The sequence below is a fragment of the Muntiacus reevesi genome, chromosome 5 (assembly GCF_963930625.1).
Source record: "Muntiacus reevesi chromosome 5, mMunRee1.1, whole genome shotgun sequence".
NCBI classification, from domain to species: Eukaryota; Metazoa; Chordata; class Mammalia; order Artiodactyla; family Cervidae; genus Muntiacus; species Muntiacus reevesi.
This window is the reverse complement of record NC_089253.1, coordinates 37,064,445-37,076,082: the sequence shown is the minus strand read 5'-3', so window position 1 is coordinate 37,076,082 and position 11,638 is coordinate 37,064,445. Positions and strand designations below refer to the sequence as shown.

General features: G+C 46.0%; 1 protein-coding gene across 1 annotated transcript; it reads left to right on the top strand.

The window, feature by feature from the left end:
* Positions 1 to 683: 683 nt before the first annotated feature.
* On the top strand, positions 684 to 9,439 carry LOC136168802 (pregnancy-associated glycoprotein 1-like). Its single transcript, XM_065936503.1, has 9 exons — positions 684 to 784; positions 1,865 to 2,015; positions 2,992 to 3,109; positions 3,209 to 3,327; positions 4,523 to 4,716; positions 5,620 to 5,736; positions 7,265 to 7,406; positions 7,494 to 7,592; positions 9,290 to 9,439. The coding sequence occupies exons 1-9, from the start codon at positions 684 to 686 to the stop codon at positions 9,437 to 9,439; spliced, it is 1,191 nt and encodes a 396-aa protein (XP_065792575.1).
* The last annotated feature ends 2,199 nt before the right edge of the window (positions 9,440 to 11,638 follow it).

The following is an 11,638-nucleotide window of genomic DNA, read 5'->3' as shown; positions in this document are numbered from 1 at the left end:
TCTTAAGATAAAGAGTACTTTTGTCTTGATCCACTTTGACTTTGAAGCCTTTAACCCAGAACCCAGCACAGTCCTTCTTTGTATGTTTGTTGGATGATATAAAATATCTTGTGGATGCATATGACATTTCTTCCAATACTGAAACCCATGCAATTGAAGTACTGCACTGCCCTAAATCTTTGATGCAGACTGGCATCACAGGTGCCCCTGATCTCTGCCATTAGACCCACTACCTAAGGCCAGCTGTATGTCCCTGGGCTGTCCCTGAAGTCTTCACTTTGCCATTTGACAACTTATCCTCCTAGCAATCTCTTCTCCAATGCAGACAGCAATGCATATCTCATGAAGTGGTAGGAAGATCACATGAAATAATGAATGTACACCACTGCCCTAGTTACCATTTTCATGATGTTCTTAGCAGATTTTTCTCCAAGTAGGCAAAGTTCTTCATCTCTTTAGATGTCCATGAAGATCAGTTAGATTTTCAGGCCAAGTTTCAAGGGAGAGTTTACAGTTCAATTGTCTGTCTTCTGAAAAACTTCAAAGTCCACTTGCCAAGGACACTGATGAAAGTAAAGATTTTATCAAAAGCTGTGTGTTTTTATCAGATCTATTAGTGGCATAAAGGGGAAAACGAGGGTAGGTCAGAGCATATATAACTAGGGGCTCCCGGTCACCACTACATGCTAAGAACCCGAACTTCCCTGAGTACTTGGAGCCAGGAAAGAAGCATGAAGTGGCTTGTGGTCCTCGGGCTGGTGACCTTCTCAGAGTGCATAGTCAAGTAAGTATGGGGACTGTAAGCTGCATCATCTTCCTTTCTCGGATTTTTCTTTTCATCTGATTATTCTTCCACCCATCAGGTTTAGATGGGAATTGAATATTTCCCTGACAGTCTTAAAGTTTAACCCTTACTTATTGATAAGTACCTTGCTTTAGAAACTGTGGATCCCAAGGGTCTTGGTGTAGATTTGCATGGTTGCACGACTCTTGGAGTCCAGTCATGACCTATTGAAAATGCAACTCCTTACAACTGTTCAGTGCACAGTTTATGCAGATGTAGGTGTGGTCCTGTGGAATGGCACTTTTGTATACTTTATTCAACAAGTCCTCTTTGTTCTCTGTCTACTTAAGTGTGTATATGTCTATGTCTGATTCTCTGTATCACTATCATTTAACTCTCCATCTCTTTGGAGGTCTCTGTGATTGTATTTCTCTCTGTGTTGCTTTCTTTTAATTTTTCATTCGACTCATCCTTCATTCTAGAGCCTCTGAATTATCCTTACTCGTTCCCTAACTCCTGGATTCTTCTTTCAACTCCCTCTACTCTTTCACCTTGGAGAAAGATATACTGTTTGATATAAAGATTCATATCTGACAAGCAGCCTGATCACAGCCAACTCAGTAACCTCTTGCACTGCAAATGGCTCCCTTGTAAAAGAGCATAAGAGTACCCCTTCTACCTCCTTCCTCGACGTTCTATGAAAAGGATACAGTGAGATGGCAACAGCAATGCTAATGGCTGTCATTGGTGAGACTTCCTATTTATCAGGTACCTTATATCCATCACTTCACTTAGCCCCCCAAAATATTCTATTTGGAGGGTTTGTGTTGTTACATTCCACCATTTTACCGAGGGGGGGACTGAGACACCACGTGATCATATGGCTTGTTCCAGATTGCAGAACAGAACCTGTAATCAAACCTATGTCTTTGCCATGGCATATGCATAAAATTCTGATAATAGTGTGTCTCATAAAAATGATTAGAAAATACACAGGGCCATTACAATGATGGTTTTACCTTAACACTGACAGCTAATTGGAGCTGCTTCTTTGTTTTGTTGGTCAAATTCTCGGTAAAGAATACCTCTAACGAGAGTGCAGATCATGAGAAAAACCCGCAGTGAAAAAAATATGCTGAACAGTTTCCTGGAGGAATATGCTTACAGACTGTACCAGACTTCTTCTCCTGGCTCAAATATAACTACTCACCCCCTGAGAAACATCAGGAATGTGAGTATTTTGGGAGGATCGTGCTCAACAGCGCCCCCTGGTGCTCTAGCCTAGCGCCGGGGCTCATCTGGAGGTGCCAGGTGGGATGTGGGGTTGGGGTTCCTGCAGGAGGCAGAAACACTGGAAAACAGGGACCCCACCCAGAGGAGAACACACTCTCATCCTCAACTATTGGTCTTTGTGACTGAGCCTGGCAATTAGCAGGTGGCAGATAAATATCCATTTCTGTGCCCAAGATGTGTCATTAGTTTGAGGGAGATTGTTCCTTTAGAAATAAGTGAGTCAGTCTGTTACAGATGAAGAGTGAAGCGTCACGGAGCAAATGGTAGGACCAACGACAAAGCAATTGTGAATCCCCAGGCAGGGGAAATCAATTTCCACAGAAGCAAGAATCACAGCTGTAATAAGTCAATGAACCTGTATTCCGTGTAAGGCCATAAGTATCTAACACTGGTTACTGTTTTTAGATTAGAGAAAGGGCTAATTTTGTCTTCAAGAATGCTCATGCTGGCCTGAGAGATAGGCATATTAGTAAATACATGTCAAATGAAAGGGTCACCTGTGTGGTGTTGATTTGATGTGGTCTGAGTTTAGAGGGAGTGGCTGAGGTTGATCAAGAAGGACCTCCTGGAGAAGGGGGTGCTAAGGCTGGATTTGAAGAGACTACAGAGTTTCTCAAATGAAGGCACCAGGACTTCCCTGGGTGTCTAGTGGTCCTGGAGGTCCAGGGGTTATGCCTCTGTGCTTCCAATGCAGGATGTACCACTTCAACACCTGGTCATAGAGTCAATATCCTGCATACCATGTAGCACAGGAGAGATATATCAAATGCAGGCACCTCTGTGACCAAAATCAGTGAACTGCACAGTGGTTAGAAAGTGATCTCAAGAGATTTGTGACATCCACAGGGAGGAATGAGAGTGGGAATAGAGGGTAGCCAGCTCTGCACTAACCCACTCCCTCCTTTTCCCCGTAGATGATCTACATGGGTAACATCACCATTGGAACACCACCTCAGAAATTCTGGGTTCTCTTTGATACAGGCTCATCTAACTTGTGGGTGCCCTCTATGTTTTGCACCAGCCCATTCTGTTGTGAGTACAGACAACCCGTACCCGGACCATCTTTCCCTTGCCCTGCCACCTTGTTTTGCACCCTTGGCACCTGGTGACACTTATCTCTTGTGTCTGCAGCTTCACACACTTTGTTCAGACATCTTGAGTCTTCCACCTACCAGCCTACCAATAAGAACTTCAGCATCAATTATGTTTCCGGCAGGATGAAAGGAGTTGTTGCTCGTGACACCGTTCGGGTAACAGTATAACAAATGCTGAGGCAGGACAGGCTATGGAGTGACCACTGCTTGCAAAACAGTTGCAGGATGATCTGGCATGACCCTTCCTAGCCTAACTCCCATAGATATTGGCCAACATACCCACAGGATCCTGTCCTTGGGGAGGCAGTGCCCATGATGACATATGAGCACACAGATTAGGTAACCCAGAGACTGGCTTGAGATGGGGACTTGAAGCTTCTCTGCCCATGAACGGTTCAAGGCTCATTTTGCTGAGAGGGAGAAGAGGGGGAAAATAGCACCCAATTTATATTCTGATACACTGTTCCAGCCACTTTCAGGTGATAAGTGGTTTAGTCCTGCAACAACCCAACACAGCAGTTACTCTGATTAGCTCATGAGACATATAAGGAAACTGAGGTGCAGACAGCAAGGGCCTTGCTGAGGACACACATGTGGCAAACAGTGGAACTCGACTGGCTTTTCAGGACTGAAGTTGCTGTGGGGTGTTTGGGGACAGGATAAAACTGATCTGGAGACCCTTGGGGTATTCAAGGGCTTCAAGTATCCAGACTGGGAAACTGGAGGCCTGAGAAGTTAGGGGGCTGATAAATGAGTTCTCACTCTAGGGGGCCTTTGAGAGTCCAACATAACTTATGGCCTGCTTCCCCCAAAGTACTTGAGTAGTTTCCCTCTCTCTTTCTCTGTCATACACACTCACACAAAGACACACATACCCCCAAAAGTGAATTCCCAGGCAGTCATTTCATAGATCCCTCAAGCAAGAATGTGTTTTCGGCTTCGTCTTCCTGGACAGATGCAGAATCCACAGTAACTTACAGAGAATGCGGTCCATTCCTGTCATTAGGTCACAGTGATGCCAAAGAGAAGCCTACCTTGCTCTTGGCTCATTTTGTCCACAAGGGGGCACCAATGGGTCCTGGCCTGACTCGGTTGCCCCACCTGTACAGAAGACACGAGGCCAATTTGACTCACTCAGGTGGTGTCTTTCAGAGGGTCAGATGTCTTAAAATTCACAGACTTTCTCAAATGGAACCCAAATTCCCCTCTCAGCTTGGTCTAACCTCCTGAGGACCACCAAAGACACAGCCCAGCCTCAATTCTTCTCTGAGGATCTAATGACAATGCACTCCAACCCAGTCCTATCCCCAATTCATGTATCTGTAAGTGGGATCACTCTTCTCTCCCACAGATTGGGGACCTTGTAAGTACTGACCAGGCATTTGGTCTAAGCATGGAGATATTCAGGAATCAGGAAGTACCTTTTGATGGTGTCTTGGGCTTGGGCTACCCCAAATTTTCTTTCAGTGGAGTTACCCCCATCTTTGACAACCTGAAGAATCAAGGTGCCATTTCTGAGCCTGTTTTTGCCTTCTACTTGAGCAAGTAAGTCTGAGATGGACAATCCATTTCTCTAAATTAGCTGTAATTTGCTTTCAATTGCATGAAAATTATGGAACAGTTGGGAAAGAAGTATCTGGAGAGATAATTTAATCCAAGATAACTATGGCCCCAGGCCCCTACCTGGCTTCACCACTGGCTTTTATAAATAATGTTTTATTGGAGCACAACCCTGCTCCTGGCCTTAAGATCAGTAACTTGGTCTAGGGGGATGAGTGAGAATGAAGACTAATGGAAGGCAACAGGAAACAAGTTGAAGGAAAAGGCATTAGGATTCGCTAATTAATTTGATAAGGAACAAGAAGGATGGTGGGTAGCTTTCTTTCCTCATTAGAATTTTACTGGTAACCCAGGACCAGCTACCTGGGTTCACTGCAAGAGCCAGTGAAAACAAAAGTTTGGGACCCCTGTTCTAGACATATTAGGTATTTCAAGACAGGGAGAGCAGAGGTGGGGTCCATTCTGAGTGTGGGGCCCTTTGGACAGTGGAGGTCACAGGCCTTTGGAGCCAACTCTAGGTGACCTGATCCCACACACTTAGCACTCCCAGGTCTTGATTTTCCTGAAAAATGACAAAGTGGACAAGGGGAAAGCAAAAAATTCTTCAGCACCCTGTCCTCTGAGGGTGTCTGAGCACTCAGGTCACAGGAGGTCCAGGGCATCTTCAGAAGATATTGTGGGTGGAACCCAACCAGGTGACTCAGCTTCTACCCTCTTTTGTGCCACTCATTACCCAGTAACCGACCTCAGTCTATTTGCTCCTAGCCTCGATTTCTGCATCTGTAGATAAGTACCTTATTAGAGCCTTGATAGTTGGAGAAGCAAAGCTCTCATACAGTGCTGTTGTTACTGACTTCCAAGGATCCCCCCACTGTCTTCTCTCTACAGAGGCAAGCCAGAGGGCAGTGTGGTGATGTTTGGTGGGGTGGATACATCCTACTACCAGGGAACGCTCAACTGGGTACCACTGATCAAAGCAGGCAGATGGTGTATCCACATGAACAGGTAAGCCTCTCCCTCTGAGGGTCAGCCCCAAAAATGCTCCCACTACTGTACATGGACACAGGCAGACATACACAAATAGATTCTCAGACAAATAGTCACAGAGACATATACACCACCCACAACGACAAAGACAAACAGACACATGGAAAAAACAAGCAGACACATATAAACATACACAGAGCCACATATAAACATGCATAGCTAGTCAGAGACACAGAAGCACACACAGAGACACATACAAACACACATACAAGCAGACACACAAGCACATAGATACACAAACAACCCATGGGTTTATAATCCCCAGGCCTCCTGACCAGGGCTCTGACCAGGGTCCTCACAGGGTCCAGAGAGGTCTGTGCAGCTGGAAGAGCACTTCATCCACTGCCCTGTGAGGCGGGGAGCATGGTCAGAGGACTCTGCAGTGTGGTGAACAGGATCAGGGAGGATTTCACCAGCCTGGACAGCATTATAAGATGACCAACTGTCCAGGGCTACCTGGGACCAAGCAAGTTCTCAGTACAGAATAAATGTCAGTTTAAAAACAGGAAAAATCTTCAGAAAATGGGGAAAACTGGTCTCCTTATGGAGAAGTTACCCAGCAGTGCAGAGAGGTTGGCTGCAGTCTTAAGACATTAAAGCAACAAATAAAAAAGACACCCCACATCACTGGGCATGCAGTAGGGCAGGGACTATAACAGAAAATCAGGAAGGTGTGATCCAGGAGTGACCTGAGGACCAGAGGCAATAACTGATAGGATTCTGTGTGATACCCCCAGACAAACACTGACCTGTCCTTTGGAGTTTCCATGGGCTAGTCATGTATTTCCTAGCCAGCTTCTCAGGATCTGAGCTGGTTGTAGGAGCAGTGCTGGGAGACACCCTCTCCCAGAGGAGCCCCTCTCTCCCACCACTGTGAGAATCTGCTGCCCTGTGAATCTCCATCTTCACTCAGTGTTCGACCATTATATGTTCCCCACCAGATACAGCTCTTTGGATGTTTCTCATTATTTTCACAGTCTTCATTCAGTCATGGAACAGACAAATGTTGGGCATCCACTGTGTGCCAGGCACTTTAGGGAGGCGAGGAGACTAAAACTCGCCCTCACATCTAAGAAGGCAGATGCACAGAAATGACACACACACTTAGTGAATTGTGACTTTGGTACATGCTCGTCATGGGGAAGGGTCTACAGAGAGTGACCAGAACAGAAGACTGATAAACACCGGGGGAAAGTCTTCCTTGAAAACAATACAATTAAGCTGGAATCTGGAAGATGAGTAGAAATTTGCTAGTCAAAGGGAAGTGGAGTCTTCTAGGAAGGAAGACCAGCTTGTGTCAAGGTACAAAAGATCCTGGTGTATTCAAGTACTGCATTCAAGGATGTCAAGGGAGGTGCCATGTCGAGAGCAGATAAAGAGAGTGAGGGCAAGAGACAAAGGGCTGTTTAGGAGACAGTTGGGAACACGGAAGCTCTGGGGAGACTCAGAGTGACCTTGATGACGGCTTTGTTCCACTGCCTCTCAGCATCTCCATGAACAGACGTCTTATTGCTTGTAATGGCGGCTGTGAGGCCATTGTGGACACCGGGACATCAGTGATACTTGGCCCAAGAAGACTGGTCAATAACCTCCTGAGTCTCATCGGCGCCAAGCCACGGGGTTCCGAGGTGAAAGGTCATGCCCAAGGGTCACTCCCAGTTTGCACACACAACAAGGATCTCCAAGGCCAACCTCTCTCCCTCTCTCTCTAACAGCACTACGTTTCATGTTCTGCGGTCAACAACCTGCCCTCTATTATCTTCACCATCAACGGCATCAACTACCCAGTGCCAGCTCAAGCCTATGCCGTCAAGGTGAGGGGACAATTCTGAGGGTTGGTTCTCAAACTGGAGCTTGCAGGAACCCTTGGGCTGCTGCTGGGAGGAGGGCGCCCTCTGCAGGCCATGTCACATATTGCAGATGCTGCTGAGCCTTGTGGCAGGGTCAGTGCCTCCCACAGAACCAACTACCTGAGAGTAAAGGGCCGTCTGGGACAGTGATCATCCTGAAATAAATGTGGAGACGCCACACCATGCTGGCATGGTGGGAGTCACAAGGCGAGGGGAACATTAAGGTCCTCAGTCATCAGAGAGCTTCAGTTCAATCTGAACCCTTAGGCACATGAACATGAAAGTCAGCACTAGCAGTCCCTGAAATAGGCCTTGTTACAAGGAGAATGGCTGGGGACAATGCCAGTGTGTTATCCGAGCATAAATTAAGTCTCCCTTCCCTTCTCAAAGCTTTCTTGCTTTGGATGATAAATCACATGGTCACCCTAGATCTTGGCTGCTTCTTCCCCTTGCTCTGGCCAGGTGCCCCCTTTGTGAATTGGGGTACCCGACCCCTCTGTGGGGATGTTAAATAGTAAGGTGAATAAAAGGTGCACAGTGACTGCTCAGCCCCAGGATAGGGTAGAGGCTTCATGTCAGCTCCCTGAGGGAGTACTTAGCAGACTGATGGGCTCAAAGAAGGCTTTGAGGAACAGAGGGAATTTCAGGAATTCTAAAATCACAAACTCATGAAGCCATATGGAGGGTTGCTTGGCTCTAGGCAACACTGCACTGGATTCCATGCAAATGGCATCCCAAGGTGCTCTGCATTGGGGCACTGGGGAATTACTAGGGGTGATGAGGGCTACGGACTGACCGGTGGGAATGGGGAACCAGAGTAAGTTACCCAACCAAGCCTGGAGTGGCCAAAGAGGGTGAGTGTGGGCCGAAGGAGGCTTCCCAGGGTTCCTGAGTTAAGTCTTCAAGACGTGTTGTGGGCACTGCTATATTTAAGATGGATAACCAACAATGAGTTACTGTGTAGCACAGGCAACTCCGCTCAGCTATATGATAGCCTGGATGGGAGGGGTATCTTTGAGACCAGGATGCATAGACACATACAATTGAGTCCATTTACTGTCCACCTGAAACTCAGAATATTGCTAATCAGCTATCCTTCAATATAAAATAAAGTTTTTTAATACAGTTTGAATTGTAGGGATGCCAGAAGAGGACCTGCATTCTCTGTAGAGAAAACAAGGAGCAGGAGTCAGGAGGAAAGAAACAGGGAGTGAGGAGAACCAGGGGACACTCTTGTTCTTTTCTAAAAATTGTATTGAACTGTGGCTGATCTTCAGTGTTGCCTGAAGTTCTGCTGCACAGCAATGTGACTCAGTTATACACATAAAAAATATACATTCTTTTTCTTATTCTTTTTTTTCTGGTTTATCACTGGATATTGAATATAGTTCCTTACTCTCTACAGTGGGACTTTGTTGTTTATCATTCCACTGTTTCCTGAACTCCCAGTCCTCCACTCGCCACAACCTTCCTCATGGCACCCACATTTATGGGCCCTTTTTGGTTTTGGATGAACTCTCACATGCCCTGAAGCTCATAACACCACTTGATTCTTATCAAAAGAGGGGAAATTAAATCAAGAACAGTGCTCGGTTTGGATATTGGGGTGAGTCGCTGATAAGGGCTCAGCCTGACTGGTGTGTGTCTCTGACTCCCCCCAGGGTTCTCACGGCGACTGCTTTATCACCTTTAAACAGATCCCAGTGGATACACCTAGAGAGACCTGGATCTTGGGTGACGTCTTCCTAAGACTGTATTTCTCGGTCTTTGATCGAGGAAATGACAGAATTGGCCTGGCTCAGGCAGTGTAAATGCTTGGAGTGATTCAGGAATCAGTAAGGCCACTTCTAACACACACTCACTCACACTTAAGGCACTCCTGCCCAGGATGTTGATGAACTGTATTTGGTGGTCTGCACACCCTATTCTCAGTAAAGAATAAAGGGTTTCACTCGTAATGGTGCTGAAACAAATGGATGCCTCTGTTTGTGTCTGGGAGTGAAGGATCTAGAACCTAGTCTGAATCAAAATTGAGAGGAGCCCAACTCCAACTGGCTTCAAGGAAGAGGGGGACTCATTGAAATGATTCTGGGAATCCAGGACACAAGAATCAGAAGAAATACAAAGATCTCAGTGACTGGACACAAGAAATTAGAAGTCATCAGTTCTCTCTTTCTCACCCTTGGACTTTCCCTTCTCTTCTTTGGGGGTGTTAGCCTGACAACTTTCTTCCCTAAGGCTTCTACACCTAGTGTGGGAGTCCAAGCTACCTGACCTAAGGTTTTACATACCCAAGGCATCACCTAGTAAGGAAAGAAGCTTGGAGCTATCAGAGTTCAATGGTGTTCTCTGAATGACCCACCTCAGATCACCTGTACAGCCCCAGATCAGCCATCCTGGCAGGGTCATGGGGTCCTATGATTGTCTTTACATGGTCATTGGCCCTGACCCAGCAGCACACATGAGTCTCAGTTTCCTCCAGAACTACATGACTGAAGCTGGGGAGAGGCAGCCCCAAGGATAGCGACTGGGAGATGATCTAGGCCATGGAAGAGCTTGTGATGACCCACCAATTCCACCACCTCCTCATTCAGAGGAATTCTAAGGGGTAATGAAATAGACTCTTTTCGTCCCATCTCAGATGATCTTATCACTGGGTTTCTCCTCCAGGGGAGTTTGAGAGAGGTACTTCATGCAGAGCTGGTTCCCTCTTGTTCCCACACCCCAGTCACCAGCTCTCTGCCACATAATGCCTGCTCTGTCCTTTCCAGTCCTACTTGGTAAGTGATGGCCCCAGTGGATCCCTGAGCCACCCCTCTCCTCCAGGGCCCAGAATGCCCCTTCCGTGGCCTCCAATGCTGCTGGGGGAATGCCACTTATGTATCTGGGGACCCAGGGTACACAGAGACTTCAGGTTTTCTGAGCTTCCTCCAGAGCTGGGACTGCAAGCTCGTTGCTTGGAGCTGCCAAGGTTAGGCACATTTGCAGTAGAAGCATCCGTTTCTTTCCACTTGCAGGCCCTCAGTAGATACCTCAGCTGAGACAGGAGGGGTCAGAGGTTGATTTCCTTTCAGATTGATTGGCTTGATCTCTTTGTTGTATAAGGGACTCTCAAGAATCTTCCTAAGCACCACAGTTGAAAAGCTTAATTTTTTGGCATTCACCCTTTTTTGGTCCAGATCGTACATCTGTACATGATTACTGGAAAAAAATCATATCTTTGACACTACAGACTTCTGTAGCAAAGTGAGTCTCTGGTTTAATTACACTGTTCAGGTTTTTCACAGCGGTGCTTCCTTCTAGGAGCAAATGTCTTTTAATTTTGTGGCTGCAGTAAAGGTCCATAGTGATTTTGGAGCCCAAGAAATTAAAATCTGCCACTGTTTCCACTTTTCCTTCATCTATGTGCCACGGATTGTGGGACTGGATGCTATGAATGTTGAGTATTATTTTGTGAATAGTTTTTTAAATGTTCAGTTTTAAGACATATTTTGCATTTCCTCTCCTCATCAAGAGGCTCTTTAGCTTTTCTTTGCTTTATGCCATTAGGGAGGTGTCATCTTCATATCTGTGGCTGTTGATAATTCTCCCAACAATCTTAATTCCAGCTTGGGACTCATCCAGTTCAGCATATTGAATGATGTATCCTACATATAAGTTCAATAACCAGAGTGACAATGTATACCATTTCATGCTCCTTTCCAGATCTTAAATCTTTCAGTTGTTCCATATCTGATTCTAACTGCCACGTTTTGACCTACACACAGACTTTCAGGAGACAAATAAGGTGATCCTGTACTTTAGTTTCCTTAAGAATTTTCCACAGTTTGTTGTGGTCCATACAATGAAAGGCTTTAGCATAGTCAGTGAAGCAGACGGAAATGTTTTTCTGGGATTCCCTTGCTTTCTCTATGATTCAATGGAAGTTGGCAATTTGATCTCTGGTTCCTAAAACCAGTTTGTACATCTGGAAGTTCTCAGCTCATGTACTGTTGAAGCTTCACTTGAAG

What these genes read in the sequence shown, in the direction of transcription:
- LOC136168802 (XM_065936503.1), top strand. Translation starts at nt 684, where the DNA reads ATGCTAAGAACCCGAACTTCCCTGAGTACTTGGAGCCAGGAAAGAAGC. An exon ending in CCCTGAGAAACATCAGGAAT is followed by an intron (nt 2,016 to 2,991) that starts GTGAGTATTTTG and finishes TTTTCCCCGTAG; the next exon opens with ATGATCTACATGGGTAACAT. An exon ending in CTCAAGCCTATGCCGTCAAG is followed by an intron (nt 7,593 to 9,289) that starts GTGAGGGGACAA and finishes GACTCCCCCCAG; the next exon opens with GGTTCTCACGGCGACTGCTT.